This window comes from Psammomys obesus, unplaced genomic scaffold (genome assembly GCF_907164565.1).
Source record: "Psammomys obesus unplaced genomic scaffold, mPsaObe1.curated_primary_1811, whole genome shotgun sequence".
NCBI classification, from domain to species: Eukaryota; Metazoa; Chordata; class Mammalia; order Rodentia; family Muridae; genus Psammomys; species Psammomys obesus.
Genome location: NW_026596101.1, coordinates 776,095 through 797,593, shown reverse-complemented (window position 1 = coordinate 797,593; position 21,499 = coordinate 776,095). Strand labels below are relative to the sequence as shown.

General features: G+C 45.8%; 2 protein-coding genes across 4 annotated transcripts in view; both read left to right on the top strand.

Annotated features, from left to right (window-relative positions):
- The window catches only part of Irak2 (interleukin 1 receptor associated kinase 2), a 56,403-nt gene extending 47,402 nt beyond the window's left edge, over positions 1–9,001 (top strand). For both annotated transcript variants that reach the window (XM_055628618.1, XM_055628616.1), the window contains 3 exons: positions 1,087–1,287; positions 5,927–6,212; positions 7,848–9,001. In XM_055628618.1, coding sequence (XP_055484593.1) covers positions 1,087–1,287; positions 5,927–6,212; positions 7,848–7,960 — 600 coding nt within the window. In that variant the 3' untranslated portion in view covers positions 7,961–9,001. The remainder of the gene's footprint in view (positions 1–1,086; positions 1,288–5,926; positions 6,213–7,847) is intronic.
- A 1,975-nt stretch (positions 9,002–10,976) lies between these two features.
- The window catches only part of Tatdn2 (TatD DNase domain containing 2), a 19,924-nt gene continuing 9,401 nt past the window's right edge, over positions 10,977–21,499 (top strand). For both annotated transcript variants that reach the window (XR_008722660.1, XM_055628458.1), the window contains exons 1-4: positions 10,977–11,419; positions 11,519–11,929; positions 17,287–17,949; positions 18,916–19,803. Coding sequence is in view for 1 of the 2 variants with exons in the window: in XM_055628458.1 (XP_055484433.1) it covers positions 11,525–11,929; positions 17,287–17,949; positions 18,916–19,803 (1,956 nt within the window). In the remaining variant the exon portion in view is untranslated. The remainder of the gene's footprint in view (positions 11,420–11,518; positions 11,930–17,286; positions 17,950–18,915; positions 19,804–21,499) is intronic.

Sequence of the window (21,499 nt, the reverse complement as noted above, 5' to 3'; positions counted from 1 at the left end):
GCTCCTGATGATGCTCACAGCTCTTCCACCTGAGTCCCGGTCCCCTCCTCCTTCACATTGATTCCCTTGGGGAAGCTGCTTACAATTGGTAGTGCCTGTGACTCCAATTTCCATAGGGTGGGTGCAGTCAAGGGTAACCTTCAGGGCCTGCTGCTTCTTGCCCCCTTTCACCCTAAGAGTTATCACAGGCACTGCCTGTCCCAGCAGGAGCCAAAATTTATGAGGCTGTAAGTTAAGGGCAATTGCTGTTCTTCCAGAGGACCTGAGTTCAGAGCCCATGTCAAGTGGCTCCCAACCTTCCATAACTCCAGCTGCCGGGAATCTGATGCTGCCTTTTGGCCTCTGCAGGCACTCACACACATGGCAGACACAGTCACACACACACACACACACACACACACACACACACACACACATAAATAAAAATAAACCTTAAAGAAGTAAGATTAAATTGGGGCTGGAGAGATGGCTCAGGGGTTAATCATGCATACACACTGCTCTTGCAGAGAAAGAGTTGGCTCCCAGAACCCACATCCAGTGGGTTCAACCTGTAGCCTGTAGAGGATCTGACAGCCTCTTCTGGCCTCAGAAAGCATCTCTACTCACACATACATACCCCCACACAGGCAAACATACCTATAAATAAATAAAAAAAACAAAATCTCTGAAAAATATTAAATGATAAGTACTGGGCATATGGTAAATGCTATGCAAATGATGGTCATTAGTATTCACTGTGCATATATTTTGCAATGGAAGACATATTTAAGGGAAATGGGCTATTGAGTATTTTTTCTGTCTGGTGTCACACTTTGTGCTTAAGGCCCATTATTGGATTTGCATTTGTGTTACACCCAGGAATAGGCATTTCATGTTCCCATTTTCTTATGGAGTCACTGAAGTGGGACAGGCTAAGCACCACAGATGAGTTGTGACCATGATAAGGGAATACCCTGAGCACAGAGCAAATCCCATGATTCTCAAGTACTTGGGTGCTGAACGTGTTTCTGGGACACCTGCTTTTCTTTTCAAGACATCTTGCCACACCCAGCCCCTCACCTGGACTTCCTCATTCTCCTCCAACAGAAGGATTTGCTTCTTGGTGAGATGGCCAGCACTACTGCCTCGCTCTCCTCCAGGAAGACAGGCCTGGGGAAGGTGATGGCAAAAGAGATCTTCCAGAAGCACTTGGAGAGGAGGGCAGGGCTTCTTCCAGAGGCCTGTGTGGAGGCCTGGGCCACCACTGTGTGTGTCTGCCTGCGAAGGCGCAATGCCAGCTTGGAGGAGGTGAGTTCTCTGCTGCCTGCTGCCTTACCTAGGAAGAATCACATGCTGGTAATGCAATAAGCCCGCTTAGCCTTGGTTGTCCACAGCAGAACGTGCTGGAGCCATGTCGGCCATCAGGGTTGCTATGTGGGTCATGGGGGACCATGAGGGTGGGTGTCTGGCTGGGGCCTCTCATGAGAACCAATCTCTTCCTGCCTTTCCTTGGCTTGCTGTCTCTACTGGTCTGTTCCTGTGGCTTTTCCTCCACCTTCTTGGAGAGGTCCAAGTTGTGGTCCTAAGCTGAACTGTAGTAACTACGCTAACTACAGAGGATCTGTCCATCTGAGCAAGCCATTCCTGCTCTGCTGTCCTGGTCTTCCCAAGTTGTCTGTGTGATGAGCACCAGGATGGTGGAGGACAGGACTCACTGGTTCAAGCCTGGCTGGGAACTGATAGTTAAGCACACAATGGTCAGCCCGAACAGAAGGCCTGATCGGAGGGAGAGGCGGTCACAACTACAGGCCTGGGAGGAGGTCCAAGTGGACAGACGGGCTTATCATGAGTTTGGGGTGGGAGGTCTGAGCGCAGAGTTAGAGGGCTCTGGAGGCACACTGGGCTTTTTGAGGTCACTAAGGATTTCAGTAGGAGCAGCACACAATCAGATGTATTCTCAGCAGGCCTCCTCTTCAACAACTCACTTTCATTCAGACCTTCAGTTATTCATTCCATCTGTGGTTCAGTGTGTCAGTTAGGGCTTGGGTAAAGTGACTATAAGGGAGAGATGGCAAAATACACTGGCGTAAGCAAGATAAAAGTTTGCTGCCTTTGGGTTAATGTTTTGGATCCAGGTAGCTAGGACTGCAATGGCAGTGCCATAGTACTGGCAATTGGCTAGCTATAAAGCTTCCATTTCAGGGTTCAAGGGTATCTGTTGATTTGTTACTTAAACAGTTCCATCTGTTTTCCATCTAGAAAAAGAGGGTTAAAAGAAGAGGACACACTCTTACATTCTCTCTTCCTTTTATATATTATTTTATTTATGTATGCGTATCTTGCCTACATGTACAGCTGTGCAACATTTTTGTGCCTGGTGCTGTGGAGGCCAGAAGAAGAAGTCAGATCTTATAAGACACTTGTGAGCTGCCATATGGGTGCTGGGAATTGAACCTTGCTCCACTGGAAGAATATCCAGTGCTTTTAACCCATGAGACATCTGTATAGTTCCTCTTCCTTTTATCCCCTAAAGATTGTGTGTGTGTGTGTGTTTGTCTACATCCTGTGTGTCCTGTGTATTTGGGTGTCAAAGGAAGCCAGATAATGTGTTGGATTTCCCAGAACTGAAGTCTGTAGGCTTAGATTTTTCAAAAATCTATTTTATTTAGGGTTCTTAAATCCTTCTGCTTCCCTTCCAGTGCCCCCCTCCCACACATACACAAGTTAGGAGAAAATGCAGGTTAGTAGGGACAAGAGACACAGACACTTTCTAACTACTTCCTTCTGGTTAGGGGCATTGGGCTTTGGTGGTGGTGGGGCAATACCAATCTCATCCATGTTCCAGAAGTCTAGCTAAACAGCAAACCAGCCATCCAGCAAACTCAGCAGCAAACTCAGCAGCAACCTCGAAGTGTTCTCTGGACCGGTTCTCTCTAGGAGCCTCTCCAAGCCAGGCAAAATGAAGAAGCCAAGAGATACAAAGCTATCTCTCTTTGTTTGGGGGCTATTTTATACCGTCCCAAGGATGCTTTTCAGGTAGCAAACACCACACCTCTCACGAAACAGCTTCCAGCTGACAAACATCACACGCCTTTCCTCGGGGGCTGTTTCCTGAGGGGGATATATAAAAAACATTTTCATGCCCCACACTTGGGATCAAAGCAAAGACCATGTCTACATACTTGGTATTGTATTGAAGTCATGGGTATTGTGAACCTCCTGCTCTCACCCGCTCTGGGTTGTGAGATCCGAACTCAGGTCTTCTGCAAGAACAGTAAATACTCACAACCTTTGAGCCAGCCCTCCAGCTCCATCTTCTTTCCTTTTTAAAGACATGACCGAGAAATGTACCCATCATTTATTTTTTAATTTATTTATGTTTCTTTTTTTTTTTTTTTAGCATACTCTGTGGGTTACACATAGCTATAGAGGACTGCAATCTTTAGCATGGCAAATGTATGTTTCATGGGCATCTAATGGGAACATTTACATGGAGAGTTGATATTTGAATCAGATCTTGAATGATGAGACATTTGCCATGTACACTAAAGGGGATAAGGACATGGACATTTTAGCTATACAAAAAAAAAAAAAAAAAAAAAAAAAGAAAGAAAGGAAGGAAAAGAAGAAAAGAAAGGGAGAAGTGAAAAAGAAAGGAAAAGAGGTGGCGCTTATCACAGTGTTGGAAGATCCATGGCCTGGAAATCCAGCAGGCTCTCGTTCACTGGGCAGCTAGCTCTGTCGTGCACCAACTTATTTATTTATTATGTATTGTGAGCGTACTTGTCCATGGCCGTTCTGTGGGAAGTCAGTTCTTTCCTTCCTTCAGTTAATGCTGTGGATGGAACCAGCTCCCTGGCTCAGGAGCATATGCCTATCTAGGGTAGATTCATCTTGCCTCAACTTTTATCTTTTTGGGAACAGCATTTCATACTGTAACTCCTGGGGGCTGGACTTGAACTTGAGGCAATTCTCTGCCTCAGGCTCCTAGATTCTGGGATTATGAGCCAGCACTCTTAGCTTTATTATCTGCTTGTTTATTATCAGATGCTGTCTCTTTGTAGCTCAGGCTGGCATTCAACATCCTGCTGAGCAAAGTGGCCATGAATTCCTAATGCTGTATCTGCTTCTCAAGTGCTGGGATTGCAGGCTTCTTCCATCCTGATATTTTTATATTTATAAAGACTCATGGCATCTGGGTGTGGTGGCTTCACTCCTTTAATCTATCGGCACCTATCCTATCCATGGCATCTGGGTGTGGTTGCTTCACTCCTTTAATCTATCTTCTATCCTTTAATCTATTGGGAAGCTGAGGCAGGAAGACTTCTGTGGATTCTAGGCCAGCTTGGTCTACATAGTGAATTTCAGAACAGCCAGGTTTCTGTCTGAAGACCTTATCTCGAAATAAATAAGTAAACAAACGAATAAATAAACAAATAAAGCAAGCAAGGGGTGGTCATTGCGATCGTGTGCAAAATAAGTGAATTCACATGGAATTTAAAAATTCAGTTTAGAAGTTTTTTTTTGTTGTTGTTGTGTGTATGTGTGTGGACGTGTGCACATGCCATGACACAGATGTGCCAAAGAACAAGGTCAAAGAACAGCTTCCAGGAGTTATTTTTCTCCTCCTACCATATGGATCCTGGGGATTAAACTCAGATTGTCAGTCTTGGCAGCAAACACATTTCCCCACTGAGCCGTCTCACCAGCCTATACACGGAATTTTTATTTTTTATTTTTTTAAGAGTAATTTTTTTAAAAATTTTTTATTATTAGTTACATTTTATACACAGATTTTTTTGCAGGGCACAGAGGGAATTATTATTATTTTTTGTGGTTGTTTTGTTTTTTTAAGATAGAGTTTCTCTGTGCAGCTCTGGTTGTCCTGGAACTTACTCTGTGGACCAGGCTGGCTTTAAACTCAGAGATCTACCTGCCTCTTCCTCCCAAGTGGTGGGATTAAAGATGTGGGCCTCCACTACTCAGCTGAAAGTTTCTTATTAAGGGTATGTCCGGTGAGCTGTAGTGTAGGCCAGCTGCTTCAGAGGCTGAAGCAGCAGAACCACAAGCTTAAGGCCAGCTTGGGCTACAAAGTGAGTTCAAGGTGTGGAGGCAATTTAATGAGCTCCCAGCTCAAACATAAGAAGACAAAAAAGAAGGCCCAGGATGTAGCTCCATGTAGCATCTTTGCCTAGCATGCACACCCGACGCTGTACATTCAACTCAAGATCTTAGAGACACACACAAACAGGCACCTGACCATACCTGACCTGGTCACTGTGATCAGAAGAATGGGGTGCTGTGATTGGACCACCTGGGCTTACACAATCACCTGTGGCTCTGGGTGCTGGGGTCAAGTTCGTAACTCTTTAAGGTAGGGTGCTATTCTTCTGACTGCAGCAGGCATTTGAAATTATAAATCCCAAAAGACCAGGTGTTGGCTTTTGGCTTTTGAAAAGACCAGTATCCACACAAGACACCCCAAGACCGAGTTCTCAGCACAAAGAAGCTTTATTTCCCCAGAAGGACAAATAGGGGCCCCGAGGGAGGCTGCAAAAGCAGGAGCAGCAGCAGCAAACAAGAAAATCAAGTGAGGGTGTTTGTGCAGGAGTCGGTTTTTAAGGGGGAGAGAGGGGAGTCTGTGCTAGGGTGAGCTGGGAAATCCTGATTGGACAGGTTAACCAAAATATGAATTTTGATTGTTGGACTTTGGTGTTTGGTTTCAGGAATGAGTCAATGGCCAAATAAGGAAATAGACCTTGGGGACTAGCTTTAGGAATGTAACAGTTTTTAGCGAGGGAGAAGAAAAGAGGCAAAAGGGCAAAACCTGTCTGCAGTGTTTGCTATGTTGGGTGTGTGTGCGGTGTTTGCCATATTTGGCCTGTTAGAGCCCCTTCAGCTTTAATTCAAGCGCCTGGTCTGGGTCTTGTCTGTCTTCTCCCACAAGGTACGAGTCTCCATGGCTCCAGTGGAGGAGTGGCTCCGAGGTCAGCTGTCCCTTCCTTGGAGCAGGGTTTCTGAAGGCACAGGCTCGTCTTCCAATACTCCAGAAGAGACGGATGATGTTGACAATTCCAGCCTCAGTGTCCCCTCTTCTGTTATGGTGGTGTCATGTGCAGGGGTTGCCTCCTCTCCACTCTCCATGGGAAACGGAACAGCGCAGCCATCTAGCAGTGGGAGTCAGGAGGCTGACTCCTCAGAGGCCTGTGCCTGTGCACAGCCACCGCAGGACGGTAAGCTAGCTCGGAAGGGCAGGTGCCCATGCAGCATCTCTTCTGTGACCCTAACTTAGGCCATACCTCCCTCTTCTCCTAAGTCATGGCTTTGTTCAGTTGTTCACTGCTTAGCGGTTACACAAAGAGGAATCTCAGTTCACCAGTGACCATTTATTTCTGTCTACTCACTTATCTCTTAAGCCCTTCAAACCCCCGTCTCTGTATGGAGTCCAAGTCACAGCTACTGCCCATTTGCTAGGACAACTGTGTAGCTTCCATCAGCCTTGATCCATTGCTTCGGACTCTTTAAGTTCTTTCTCCAGGATCCAGAGAAAGTGATATTTACTTACTTTTAAAGTTTAAAATCTTATTTCATGTATATGTACATGGATGTTCGAGCTCTATGTCTGAACTATGTACATATATCCGTGCAAAACATGTGTACAGTACCTGAGGAGGCTAGGTACCCTGGAACTGGAGTTGCAGATGGTTGTGAGCTACCATGTGGGTATTGGGAATCGAACCTGAGTCCTTTGGAAGAGCAAGCAGCAAGTGCTCTTAACTGCTAAGTCATCTCTCCAGTCCCAGATTTTATTTTTTGATGTACTTATACATGCATTTTTTTTTTTTTTGTGGTACTGGGGACTTGATGTAGGACCTCATGGTTGGCAGGCAAGTAATATCCTATAGAGTTTTTGTTTATTTTTTATTTTTTAATTTTGGGACAGTGTCTCATGTAGCCCAGAATAATATGGACCTTCCTGTGTAGCTGAGGATGAACTTGAACTCCTGATCTTCCTGCCTTCACCTCTCAAGTGCTAGGATTACAGGGCTGGTGTGATGGCCAGCAGGTAAAGGTGCTTGCTTCAAAGTGTACAATCTGAGTATGATCCCAGTTCATCACATAGTAGAAGGAAAAAACGGACACCTGCAAAGTTGTCCTCTGACCTCCACACACCTTTCCATGCATACACATGACACATGCAAAGAGCAAAATAAAAAAAAAATTAAATGATTTGAGACGGTTTCACCTGGGTTATTAGTGAAACCTTATCTTAATTTATTTAGGGATTGCAGGTATGTGCCATCATGCCCTGCTAGAGTGATTTAAAAATCACATTGTATGGCATGAACCTGTGGTACTTAAAAACCCTTCCCTGGGCCCAGCAGCACCTTGTATGATTCCTCTTGGTTGCCTCATCTTCCTTGTCAGTCACTTCTAAAGACACCTTCCGTCGCTGGCACTTAGATCCACATATGCCAGGCTTCCTAGTGAAATAAAAATTGAGGCCTTTTAAATGAAGTGTCACCATGCCTTGTAAATTGGGTAGTCTAGGCTCTGACCACTTCCTTAGGGAGGAAGGAGAAGTTAGAAACTGCTTTCAGTATTGCTGATGTCAGATTGCTCCCCTATCTGTGGAGGAACACGTGAAACTCTATGTGTGGGGGGGTTGGGAAGTTGGGGGTGTGTGTGTGTGGTGTTTGTTGGGGAGAGTGCTGACTTTCCTGCAATGGCAGAGGCCATGATGTGCTGCCTGGGTTTGGGGCCAGATTCACAAACCTGGCCTGAAATTCTGATCAAGTCTGACTTAAAGGATTTTAATAGTAACACTTGTTGAAGCTACTCTTTTTCTACTTTCTGTTGAACATCAGCTACAGAGACTTCATGGAAAATTGAGATCAACGAGGCCAAAAGGAAGCTGATGGAGAACATCCTACTCTATAAAGAGGAGAAACTGGACAGTGTTGAGCTTTTTGGACCCTGACGAGCAGATCACATCTGTGGACCCTTGTCCTCAACTGGATAGACAGTGTCCAATCAAGGAAGAGGTCTTTGGCTGCCCAAGGTCTGTTGAGACCCATACGACCCAAATACCAGCCTGAACAGAAGGAAACTTGGTTTTATTAGAGTTGAGTTGCAGGGAGAGGGGACAGGGGGACCTCAATTTATACAGACACCAAACTTCAGGAAGAACTCTTCCTCTTTGAAACTTAGAGGGCTAGGAAGTGAAATGCCTGGTATGAGGATTTGGGTGGTTTTGTGATTCCAAGGAGCCCATGTTGATTACTACCCCAAGAGATGCTGTTAACCTAGAAGCTCCTAACTCCACAACTGACTGAGCCAGCCTGCAGCAAGCACACGTGGTGTTTCCCAAAGTTCTCATCTGTCAGCTACGTCTGCGGCAGCTTTCTGCAAACTTCCACTGCTTACAAGACCTCCAGCTGGTGTCTCATTGCAAATCCTGACTCATCTCTCAAGTTCAAGATTACGGAAGCAAGACACTTGGCCAAGGACTCAGTAGGCTTTCTCTTTCTTCAGCTGGTAATCCTGCAGGCCACTGACATTCATGAGCTGCCTGCTTCTCCTCTTCGTCCTCTCATTACACCAATGTTCTTTTTTTTTTTTTTTTAATGGAGACTCCGAGACTGTGTATTATTTATAGCTAGGTGAAGAGTCATGAGAGCTAGTCTCATGTTTGATTCTGCTGCTAGTTAAGTCAGTCACTCAATGGGTGGTAACTCAGTATCCTTGTAAGATAACAACCCCTGCTCTGTTCTCCCTGCCACAGCTCCTGGGAGGAAAGGTGCAGCGGCTATAGACGCACTTTGAAAATGCATCTGTCATGTTTTTTTTTTTTTTTTTTTTATGAAATAAATAAAAGGCATTTAGCTCATTTTTTTTCTGCCATGTAGAAAATGTTTCTGCAGCGAATATGTTTTTGAAAAGGCACATTGCAAACCTTTTTTGTGAAACAAAGCTATTTCTAATTCCACCTTCTTGTAAAATAAAAATGTGTTGTAATCCAGTAGATTTAATTACTTTTGTGTCTGGGTGAATGTATACAGCATGTGTCAAGGACTCCGCTTTTATTTATGTCTGTACTTTTTGTTTGCACAGTGTAATGTGTACATTCATGTGTGAATGTGCTGTGTGCACCTCAGTGCGCTTGGGGTGATCAAGAGGACGACTTCAGTTTTCAATCCTTCCACAAGGTTTGTTATTTTTTTTGCTTTTTACACAAGGCCAGCTGGCCCACCTGTCTGTATAGGAGTGCTTAGATTATTTATGACCTTACTACACACCCAGTTTTTATGTGGGTCCTGGAATTTGAACTCAAGGCCTCATGGTTGTGGCAAATGAGTTAGGACATTGTCACTTTCGGGAGGGTTTCATCAGCAGTGCCATCACTGTAGTGGGAGTGGGGCATTTGTATAACCCTTCGTGGATTTTAAAGTTGCTTTTATGTTTACTGTTACTAATAGTAATAGCTACCAGGTGTTGCTGGCACACACCTCTAATCCCAGCATTTGGGAGGCAGAGGCAGGTGTAGCTCTATGAGTTTGAGGTCAGCCTGATCTCCAGAGAGAGTTCCAGGACAGCCAAGGCTACACAGGAAAACCCTACGTGGAAAAAAAAAAAAAAAGAACCAAACCAAACCAACCAACCCCCACCCCCCCCCAAAAAAAAAAAACACCCCAAAACAACCAAAAAACCAACAGTGATGGCTTCTAGGATGGCCAACCTTCACTGTCAATTTGGGTTAACAACCACCTAGGAGCTAGCTCTGGTTGTGACTATGAGGATGTTTACAGAGGACTCTTTCTGAATATGGGAGGCACCATTCCATAGGCTAGGGTCCTGCATTGAACAACTAAAAACAAAACAAAACAAAACCCAAGTGAAAGCCAGCTGAGTGTGCCATGTTTCTTCCACAACAGTGGTGAGCTAGCTGTCCCTGAATGAAGTCTTCTTACCTTGTCTTAACTTTTTTTTTTTTTTTTTTTTTTTTTGTTGAGGGTGGAGTGTCTTGTATCCCAGGCTGCCCTGGAATTTCTGGGATTACAGGTTTGCATGACACCTGGTTTATTCAGGTCAAAATCTTGGACCTCTTGTGAGTGTTCAGCTATTCAGCTAAACCATTGACCTTTTCTGAGGGTGGTGTGCCTGGGTGGGGAGTAGGAGGGTAGGGTTGAGACAGGGTCTTAAAGTAATTGTAGGTGACCTTGAACTCTGGATCCTCTGGCCTCTGTCTCTCTGGATGTGGGATCACAGGTTGGCACTACCTTTTATTTCTAGAGGTGGTCTCACTCGGTTGCCTACGCTGACTGGGAACTCATTAGATATCCCAAACTGGCTTCCAGCTCAGAGCACTTCCCCAGCCTCAGTGACCCAAATGGAATTACGGATGTGAGCCGCCGTGGCTGATTCATGCCCTTCCCTGGACCCTGTTTAAATTTTTTAAAAATGTTTTGTAGGTAGGGTCAAAACTGTCTTGGCTGCTCTTGAGTTTGGCAATCCTCCCGTCTGTTCTTCCTGAACAAACGGGATTATACGGGTCTGTCCAGCAGGCCTGGCTCTATTGTGTGTGGCCTGTGCCTTCTAACCACAATTCCGTCAGTTTCTGGGTGTGTCACTTGGTTTCACCCAACCACAGTTTCCTGCATTGCAAAAGAAGGGTGACAACGCCTGGCAACGCGCGTCCGCGACCAAGGCGCCGGCGCAGCCGCCCTCTAGCATTCCGCTCCTGAGCGTCCCCAGCTGGCTCCGTGTGCTGCTCCGGAGCCACGTGAGAAGCTCCGCCCCACGTCGCTCCCAACCAACCAGAACGCTTCCTAAGGCTAGGGTCACGCCCCAGAAGTCTGGCCAACAGGCACGCTCCGTCTTGCACTGAGCCACGCCCTTCTGCCGTTGGGGCAATGGGCGCTGTCCCTGGCGCAGGCTCCGCCCCTGCCGCACGCCGGCCGTCGGCCGCGGGGCAGGTTCAGCGGGGCTGAAGCTGCGGAGCAGGCGGCTGGGCGGAGGCCTTGGGCGAGGGCGCGGCGCGGCGCTGGGCCGGGTCTGCTGGGCGAGCGAGCCGAGGCGACTTCCGGCGCGCGGCTCCGGAGGCCAGAGGTTCCTTTAGGCCCGGGGCGGGACGGGGCGGCGGGGAGCCGAGCGGCCACCCCGCCCGCGGCCCGCCCTTGGCGTCCGGGGCCTGCGGGCGCGCGCAGCCCGGAGGGCGGCTCCGCACGCGCTCGGGCCCCCCGGGAGGGGCCTCGGAAGGTCGGCCGCTGCGCCGGAAGTGCCTCGGCGTCTCGGGAGCGGCGGGGTGTTGACAGTAGCGCTCGCGGAGCTCGGCAGCGCGTCGTGGGGCTCGGCCCTCGGCTCGTAGGCTCATCTCGGAGCGCTGTGGCGTCCCTGAAGCCCGCGGCAGTGGCATGGGCAGACGACAGGAACGGGAAAGGTCAGTGGGGCCCGCCCTTGCCCTGGAGGCTTCCCGGTGGCGTGCGGTGAGCAGCCCCGAGGGCTGCCGCTGCAATCCTTGTCCCTCTGTCCGTGGCAGGTGCCCATGGCGTCGGAGCGGCGCAAGGTCAAGTACCACTGGGGCAGCACGTCGGAAGGGTGTCCCAGCAAGCGCAGCCGCCCCCGGGAGCCCGGCAATGTGGCCCCCTCCGGCCGACCGGTTCGCAGGTGTGTGTCGCGCCCTCGAGGGGCCAGCAGCCCCCAGCGTCTGAAAGCCCTGCGGGGGGACGATGTGGCCCGCACGTCTCGGAGCTCAGCCCGCCGCCGTACCTCCTCTTCCTCCTCGTCGTCCTCTCTCTCCTCGGGCTCGGGTGCGAGCGGGGCCGCCTCCCCTGGCTTCCTGATTCCGAGCCCTCGCCAGTTCCTTACGTCCAAGGGGATTCCTCTGGACCCCGCCCACTCCTCCTTAGGAGAAATGGCTTCTCTGCGGAAGGAAGCTTGCAGCGTTAAGGTAGGTGGTGCCGGCGTGCGGCAAACGGTGAGGTCCCTTTCACGTGGCTTGAGAGGTGGAGGGGAGAAATTCAATGGGGAGGAGAATACATATTAGGTCCTTTTGTTGTGTAGGGCCTGGGTGTGTATGGGAGGGGGAGGGCCGGAGGTGGAGCTCAGTGTAGCGGGAGTTTTCAAAATTGGGGGCATCCGGAACTGTTTGGAAAGCTTGACAATACTTCTGGCCAGCTATCCCAGAGAGTGAGTAAAGAGGACTTGGAGGGATCTCTGCAAGCTTCAGGTGATTATAAATGAACAGTGGGACTGGAGAATTGCCACAGTGGAAAGTGGAATAATGCCCAGGAGAGAGAATGTAGGTTTTGGTCATTTTAAAGAATTTGTCCTTGGTTCTGGAGAGATGACACATACTGCTACTCTTGTAGGAGGACCCAAGTTCTGAGCCCAGGTCACTAGGCTCACAACAACCTGTAATTCCAGCTCTTATGTATCCGATTCCTCCATGGGCATCTACTTGTGCATTTACCCACATACATACACTATTAATTAAAAGTAAAATTGAAAAAAAATGTCTTTATACTTGCCATTCTCTTTGGGTGGTTTGTTTACAGGGCTTTGGATTTTTTATTTATTTATTTTTTATTCGCGACAGGGTTTTTCTGTGTAGCCTTGGCTGTCCTGGCCTCACATTGTAGACCAGGCTGGCCTTGAACTCACAGAGATCTGCCTGCCTCTGCCTCCCTGAGTGCTGTAGGCATGCACCACCATCCCCAGCTGGGTTTTGGATTTTTGAGTCAGGGTCTGTCTGTGTAGACCAAGGTGTCTTGGAATCCACAGATATCTGCCTGCCTCTGTCAGGTTTAAAGGCATATGCCACTATACCTTAGTTTATTAGCAGGTATCTTTGGAGACCAACTCAAGTCTGGTTCCCCAGTAGAAACATGTAAGTGGGGTTTGTAACTTCTTGGAGCAGAATGAGTACTGCTTCTAAGAGCAGATCCATTTCAGGTTTTGAGTGGATTTACTGAGGACCTGCTTTGTGCTGGGCAGTGTTCTAGGAGTGACTTCTTCAGTAACTGTAACAAAGATCTCTGCTCTCCTACTGATATTACAGTGTAGATTTTGGAGCTCTGGTAGACTTTTAAAAATGGGCATTCATTGTATATGTAGAAGAGTGTGTAGAGAAAGTCACATTTTGGGGGGAAGTGGGTTGCCCCTAGGGAAAGCAATAGATTGTAAGGAAATGGAGTTTTTAAAACCTTTCCTGTTGGTTTCTTTTTCTTTCTCGTTTATTTTATTATTATTTTTGAGACATGGTTTCTTTGTGTTTCCTTGGGTGTCCTGGACTTGCTTTGTAGACCAGGCCATCCATAAACTCACAGCAATCTGCCTGCCTCTGCCTCCCAGTGTGCTGGGATTATAGGTGTGTGCCCCCATACCCGGTTGTGCATTTCTTTTTGAGATAGGTCTAGGTTGAACTCCATATATAGCCAAGGATGACCTTGAACTCTTAGTCCTCCTGTCTCTGCTGAGTATTGGAGGTACAGCCTTGTGTCATTACATTTGACTTTCTTGGTTTCATAAGTGAAGCTGAGTCTTGGCTGTTTAACTTGGAGGGCTCTTTGGATAAGTGTTTGTAAATTTTTATTTCATGTGTATCGGTCTTTTGCCAGCATGTATGAGGGTGTCAGATCCCCTGGAACTGGAGTTATAGACAGTTGTGAGCTGCCATGTGGGTACTAAGAATTGAACCTGGGTCCTCTGAAAGAGCCACCAGTGCTCGTAACTGCTGAGCCCAAGTGGTTGTTTTCTAACCTAATGCTCTACAGCTGAGTTTATCTTCAGCTCATGTCCCATGTTTTCTCAATATAGACTCTATAGCCTGAGCTCTGGAGGGCAAGAAGGATTTTTCTAAGTTCACAACGTTAACTTTAACGTTAACATAACGTTAAAGTGGAAAGTGGTCTTTGGCAGAACAATACGGAATATGGCTCAGTCAGGTAAATATGAGCTTTTGCTCATACAACTTAATTGTGTTGGGATATCCAGGTAGGTTTTAGACAGCATCAGCGTTAGGTGATTGCATTTAGCATCACTGACACAGAGAACCACAGTGTCAGGGACAGGAATTTTCAGTCTCGGGCTATGCTGCTAATAGCCACTTAATTGAGAGTATGGCCTTTATTTGAGTCTAATCCTAGCTTGGTTCTATCTTTCATGAGGGCCATTGGCATCTCCTTTGGTAGTTACAATCAGTACTTGAATGTTATTATAATGCCCAGCAATCTTTTGGGTCATAGAGCCAGTTTCTAAGGCACTGTGTGATCTGAGGACTGGGGACATGGTCCCATCTATGACCTCAGGAAGTGTTGGCCTCTTTTTCCTTGCTTAGCAGATAAGTGTGACCTTGTTTGTCTTGAGTCTCAGGTGTTCTGGGCTGGCACAGCTGAGGAGCGTTGATGAAAACGTTTTCCCAGGGCCATCTCAGGTTGCTTAATCACTGTGTTCTCCAGCTTTGCTGACTTTGACTTTGACAGGTGTACACTTGACTTTGTGTACCCTAAATTTTTGGCTCAGAACTCTTAGAGGCAGGACACAGGATGTTCAAGAGGAAGATGCTTGAACATTTTATTTTATTTACTCCCTGCTGGGATTGGCTCAGGACCTCGATATGCTAGGCAAGTGTTCAGTCACTGAGTTACATTCCCAGCTCTTGGTTAATAGACAGTCCTAATATCTATCTCACTTTGTTCTTTTGTTACTAAGTCTGAAGTTGACTCTTTTTAAAATTTATTATTATTATTTGAGAAGGTCTTACAGGTAAATTTAGCCTTGAACTCCTAATCCTCCTGTCTATACTTCTTGAGTGCTAGAATTAGAGAGGTGTGCCCATCATATCTTCTTTCTCTTCTTTCTTCTTTCCTCTTCCTTCTTCAAGTTGTTCCTCTTAATAAATAGCAAAATAATTTTTATTGGGCTTGAAGAGATGGCTTAATGCTTAATAGCACTGACTGCTCTTCAAGAGGACACACGTTCAATTGCCAGTACCCACATGGCAGTTAACATCTGTCTGAAACTTCAGTTCTAGGGAATCTGACTCTTCTTGTCTCCATGGAAGTGTTGCACGGTCATCCATGCAGGCAAAACACTTAATGCACATTAAATAAATCTAAACAAAGGTCATTAAAATGTTTATTTATGTCTATGGGCATTCATGTGGTGATCAGAGGATAAGTTGGTTCTCTCCCTACCACGTAGGTTCTGGGCAATCAGACTCAAATTGTCAGGCTTGGCAGTACTTAATCCAACTTGCTGGTTCCACACTAGGCTAGCTAGCCAACAAACTAGGAATCCACTTGTCTCCATTCTCCTTTTAACATTACACCATCTCCCCACCCCAGGAAATTTATTTTAAATATTTATTAAGCTTTTTTTTTTTGTTTTACTTTGTTAGGACTGGAACATGGGATTTCACACAAGTGCTCTACCACTAGCTAACATCTGCTCTTCTCCTTAGATTCTTAGAACTATTGGAAAATATTCCTTTATCGCCCAGCTTGTTGCCCCTCACAGTTTAGTTTGCTCAATAAACCCATTTTTATTTTTAATTTATGCATGTCCATGCTACAGTGTTTGGATGGGAGTCAGAAGACAACTTTTAGGAGTTGGTTCTCACACTGTGTGCATTGTGGGGATTGAATTCAGATTGTCAGGTGTAGCAGCAAGTGTTTTTACCTGTTGATTTATCGTGCTGGCTCAGTAAACTTGTTTTCTTAAAAAAAAAATTATTTGGCAAAACAACAATTATGGCGTCCACATCAGGTCTTGTCACTTCCACAGCCGTTGGCTTTTGGCCAGTTTTGCAGAGCTGGATATGAATTATCTTTAGTTGAATTGACCTTTACAAACAAAAAATGGTTAGTAGTAATACCTCTGTTACTCAAGTGGCCATATCTTGCTTGACAGATCAAGAGTATGTAGCATTCAGGGTCAACAGCATGCTAAGACCAGTGATGACAATTCTCTCCCAACAGCATGAATAGCCCCATTGGCATTCAGAAAGCTAGCCAGCAGGGAGGAGAGTTGCAGCTTCATTTCTCTGTCATACAACCAGAGCATGTGGTGTTTCTAGCACTATTGACTTCTTTTTTCTGAGCTTCCTTCCGTATTTGTTTGTTTATTTAAGTTGCAGTTTTTGTGTGTGTATGTCTATGTATGGCACATATGTGGAAGGACATCAGAGAACGGCTTCCAGGAATTTCTTCCAACATGTGGGTACTAGGAATGGAACTAAGATCATTAGGCTTAGTGGGAGGTAACCTTGTGTTGGCAAATCATCTCACTGGTTCTGTTTTTTTATTTTTATTTTTTGAGACATTTTTAATATATAACCCTGACTTACATGGAACTTAATATGTAGCTCAGGCTGATTGAAGATTCACAGTGATGTTCCTCCCTTAGCCTAGTGCTATGATTATAGATGAGTAACACTATCTCTGGCCTGACTGAGTGTATTTACTTTGAGAGGAACTTAATATAAACATTCAAGTTGCACTGGGTGTAGAATGCCCTGGGATCATGTATGTTTTATAACTGCGGAGGTTTGACGTCCCATTGCCTTTGGGTTGCTCCATTTTTTCTACCATGCTAGGCTAAGAGTGGACCAGAGTGTTAACATAAACTAATTATAGTTTGGTTTATCTCCTGTGGACACTTGGAGTGAGTGGTTACAGAAGAGAGAATGGGGCCAAAGTGTTTGTTGCCTGTGTTTCTGGAGGTGGGGAATGGGTAGTGAGAATGATTTGGTGACATAAGTCATCTTCAGGAGAGTATCCTAACAGCAAGATTACAGTTGGGGAAAAAATTAGTAGAAGACTTGAAAGAAGTTTAGGCCATAGGGGCAGAACTCACTGAGGACTGGGGTACTTGGGTTCCTTTGGCCAGGCTTACCCCTTGTCTCAGGGTCTTAGGTTTCTGATTTTTTTTTTGTAGCGGGACTGGGCTGAGTCCAGTGAGAAAACATAGAACTGTTACTTTGTTTATTTTGAAGTGTGTCATTGCTTCCCACCTTGCAGTGTAGTGCAACTATACAACTGTACTGTTCATGTTCATCTTTGAGCTCCCTGCCCTCTGTGGTAAGAGGATGCCATGGTGCACTTGAGAAATGAATTTTAAGACAGTGACTGAACCTTATGTTAGCTTGCCACTGTGGAGTGGGAGAAACTATTGTCTAAGAGAGTCTTACCACATTCACTTTCTCTTGGGCTGATGGAACCACTCATGATTTGTAGTTGACTAAGTGCTGTAGATAATGAAATTGCTATTAGAACAAACCTTTGAAAGTTATTTTTTAAATTGCAGGTTGATTCTAAAGATAGTTCTTGTCACTCTATGAACTCTGAATTTGCAACTGAAGCTGAGGGTAAGAGTGATGCTATGGAGGAACCCAACAAGTTTCAGAAAAGGAAGAAAGACAGGCTTCGAGACCAGGGCTCAACAGTGATTTACCTGAAGGCCATCCAGAGCATCCTGGGGAAGTCGATGCCCAAGAGGAAGGGAGAAGCTGCTGCCACTCAGAGGAAGACAAACTCGGAAGAGTATCCCATCCAGGAAGGACCAATCAGAAAGGTGGAAGGACCAGCCAAGAGCAGGGAAGGAACCTCGGTCAGGAGTGGGGAAGGGTTGACCAAGAGTGTGGAAGGACCGGCCAAGAGCGTGGAAGGACTGGCCAAGAGTGTGGAAGGATCATCCAGGAGCCGGGAACAACTGGTTAAGAATGTTGAAGGACCAGCTGGAAAAGTTGCAGTCACTGTACCTCAGAAGGAGGAGTCTCATATACAGGTCAGGGTGGAGAAAAAAGAGTCTGCAATAGACAGGAGTAGCTTCTGTGACAGAAGAGTGATTATAGATTCTGTGACGAAAACTAACGAGGAGCTGCTTGGTGACCGAAGGATAGTCATTGACAAACCGTCTCCAGCCCTAGAATTTTTTGATAACTCTGACTCGCATGCAGATGTTCAAAAGGTAATTGAGCACACACCAGATTTTTTTGTTTTTGTTTTTGGATTTTAAATCTCTTAATTGCATGTTTTTGGCATTTGGTCTTTCTAGTTTGATCCTAAGGGATATAGATGATACTATTCTTGGTGTCATGTCTCCCTCCTGACCTCTGTTTTACCACCATGATGAAGATCACACATGGGGCTCTAGGAGTCCTAGGCAGGAGCTTTACCTCTAACCCTAAATCCTAGGTACTCGGAGAATAGTGATTAAAAGAGCAATAATTTATTTAACATGGACTCCAGGAAATTAGGCCCTCTCTTCTGCCGTTCCTTTCAGTTATTAATAAACTTCAGGTCAGGTTTTTAGCAAGTATTTTAAAAATTCTATTAAATGTGGTAGGATGTAGGTTTGTCCGTATTGAAAAAGACCAACATGGTAGTGTCTTAAATAAAATAGAATTTTGTCCTAAGAATGATGGGTCCAGCTTCAGAGTTCTTGCTGCCTTCTGTCTTGATGCTCCACCCTGCTAAATATAGTATTCATCTTGTAGCCTGAGGTGAGGACACTGATAGAATTGAGTTTGTTACACAGACATTGGCTTGTAGAAAGCAGATGAGAGAAAAGGAAATGTACACCTTTTCTCTTGAGAACTGGTTCAAAAATTGTATGTGTTGAATCATCTCATATCTATTTAGAAGCATCTGGAAACCCAGTTAACATCTAACTTCAAGGGAGTCTGAGAAATCCTGCTTTGAGCCCCCAGTGTTCAATCATCAGGTTCCACATTGATGCTTTTATCTGAATCTGATTGCATTGCAAAGGCTTTGCCTCTAAATCATATAGGTTGAATTTACATCCTTTGGTGTAACCTCAGAGTGAGATTAAGGACTCTGGAGGGGAGAGACCATTGTGGAACCACAGTACTGGATGAGGGAGGGGTTTTTCATAGGAGAGCTAACTTTTTTTTTTTTCTTTCTCTCTCTGCAGCACATAGACCGAGAGGTGGTTATTGAGCATCCCTCTTCAGGGAGTGACTGGTCGGATGTGGATGAGCTGGCCACTGTGAGGTTCTCCCAAGAGGAACCTGTCTCACTGAAATACCCAGCAGTTCCAGAAACAACAACTTCTTTCCCCACTGACTATGTTATGTACCCTCCTCATTTGTATAGTAGCCCATGGTGTGACTATGCCAACTACTGGACTAGCAGCCATAAGATCCCTGGTTATCCGTTGGTGGAATCCAGCAGCCATGACTCAGCACAGGCGGGGAAGAGCAGCCAGGATCTTCTGAGTGTTCACTCCTCCAAGTCTGTAGTGAGCACCCAGAGCATTTCCAAAGGCCTAGACATTGCCCAGGAAGGTAGGTCCCGGAATTCCCACTCTCCTCAGTTCTCCAGAAGTGAGGAGGAAGAGGAGGTGAAGGGGAAAAGGACATTCCGAGAGGAGACACCACCTCGCCACACCAGAGAACACACATCTGGCTCTTTGCCTAGGAGCCACCGGGAGCTGAGCCTGGAAGAGGGCTTCATCGATACCCACTGTCACCTGGACATGCTGTACTCCAAGCTATCTTTCAAGGGGACCTTTACAAAGTTCAGGAAGATTTATAGCAGCTCCTTTCCTAAGGAGTTTCAGGGGTGCATCTCTGACTTCTGTGATCCAAGGACACTGACTGATGGCCTATGGGAGGAACTCCTGAAAGAAGATCTGGTTTGGGGGGCCTTTGGCTGTCATCCTCATTTTGCACGCTACTATAATGAGAGTCAAGAAAGAAAGCTTTTGCATGCTTTACGGCACCCCAAGGCTGTAGCATTTGGGGAGATGGGCCTGGACTACTCTCACAAGTGCACCACGCCAGTTCCTGAGCAGCACCAGGTACCGCCTCTAGTCTGCTTTCCTTCAGACATCTCTTTTAGTGCTTAAACTTCCCAGTAAGAGCCGTTCTGCATTTTGAAACTCCTTGAATGCCATTATTCAACTGTTTTTCAAAACTTTGGTGTTTTGTTTTTTAGTTTTTTTTTTTTTTTTTTTTTCAAGACAGGGGTTCTTGGTGTAGCCCTGGCTGTCCTTGCTTTGTAGACTAGGCTGGCCTTGAGTTTAGAGATCTGCCTGCCTCTGTCTTCCAGGTGCTGGGATTAAAGGCGTGTACCACCACAGCCCCTGCTTTATGTTATTGATTGATTGATTTCTCTGTGTGTGTAGCCCTGACTGTCCTAGAATCACTCTGTAGGCCAGGCTGGCCTCGAACTCACAGAGATCTACCTGCCTTTGCCTTCTGAGTGCTGGGATTACAGGCACCCAGACTGCCTTTTTTTTGTTAGTTTCCCACCCTTTGTAATCCTAGCTGGCCTGGAACTCAGAGATCTCTTGCCTCTGCTTCCCAAGTGATAGGATTAAAGGCGTGTGCCACCACATCTGGCACCATTCACAGTTTTACAAAAGTAAGATGGAGAAGAAACATTTTGAGACTTTCTGTTTTTCAGGACAGGGTTTCTTTGTGTAGCACTGCCTGTCCTGGAACTAGCTCTGTAGACCAGGCTGGCCTTGAATTCAAAGATTCACCCCTGCCTCTGCCTCCACGCGCTGGGATTAAGGGTGTGCATTATCACTGCCTGTCTCATTTTGAGACTTCTGAAGAATTATATTAATCTACTTAGTTATAGATATGTGTTCATGTGCATGCACATGTGCCTTGGTGAATGAAGGCTAGAGGAGTTGGTTATCTCCTTCCACTGTGTGAGTCCTGGGGATTGAACTCACTTGTCAGGTTTGGTTGCAAGGAAGGGCCTTTATTCATTTCCTGGCCCTTACTGAAACGAGTTTTTTCGAGTTTTTTTTTTTTTTTTGTTAATATGGAAGGGGCTTATTGGATGGAGATGGAGAGAAACATGATAGGGGAAGGGAAGGGGGCTCCCCGACACAGAGAGAGGGCAAGAGCAAAACAACTGTTTTTAAAGATCCATTTTAATTTTAGTGATGTGCATGTGAAGGGTATGTGAAAGCCTGAAGAGGGTGTTAGAGCCCCAGGTGGAGTCCCAGGTATTTGTGAGCTGCTTGACATGATTTCTGGGAAATGAACTCAGGTCCTTAGGAAGAACAGTATATACACCTAACTGCTGAGCCATCTCTCCTGCCTATTTTGAAACTACTATTTTTTTTTTTTTTTTTTTTTTGAGACAGGGTTTCTCTGTGTAGCCTTGGTTGTCCTGGAACTCACTGTGTAGACCAGGCTGGCCTTGGAATTCAGATATCTTCTTACCTCTGCCTCCTAAGTGCTAGGTTCAAGGGTCTGCATCCCCAATCCCCAGCATTTGCATTCTATCTGAAAGCAGCAAGCACTTTATCTATCTATCTATCTATCTATCTATCTATCTATCTATCTATCTATCTATCTATACTATCTTATCTATCTATACTATCTATCTATCCTATCTATCTATACTATCTTATCTATCTGTCTATCTATCCTATCTATCATCTATCTATCTATCCTATCTTATCTATCTATCCTATCTTATCTATCTATCTATCTATCTATCTATCTATCTATCTATCTATCTATCTATCTATC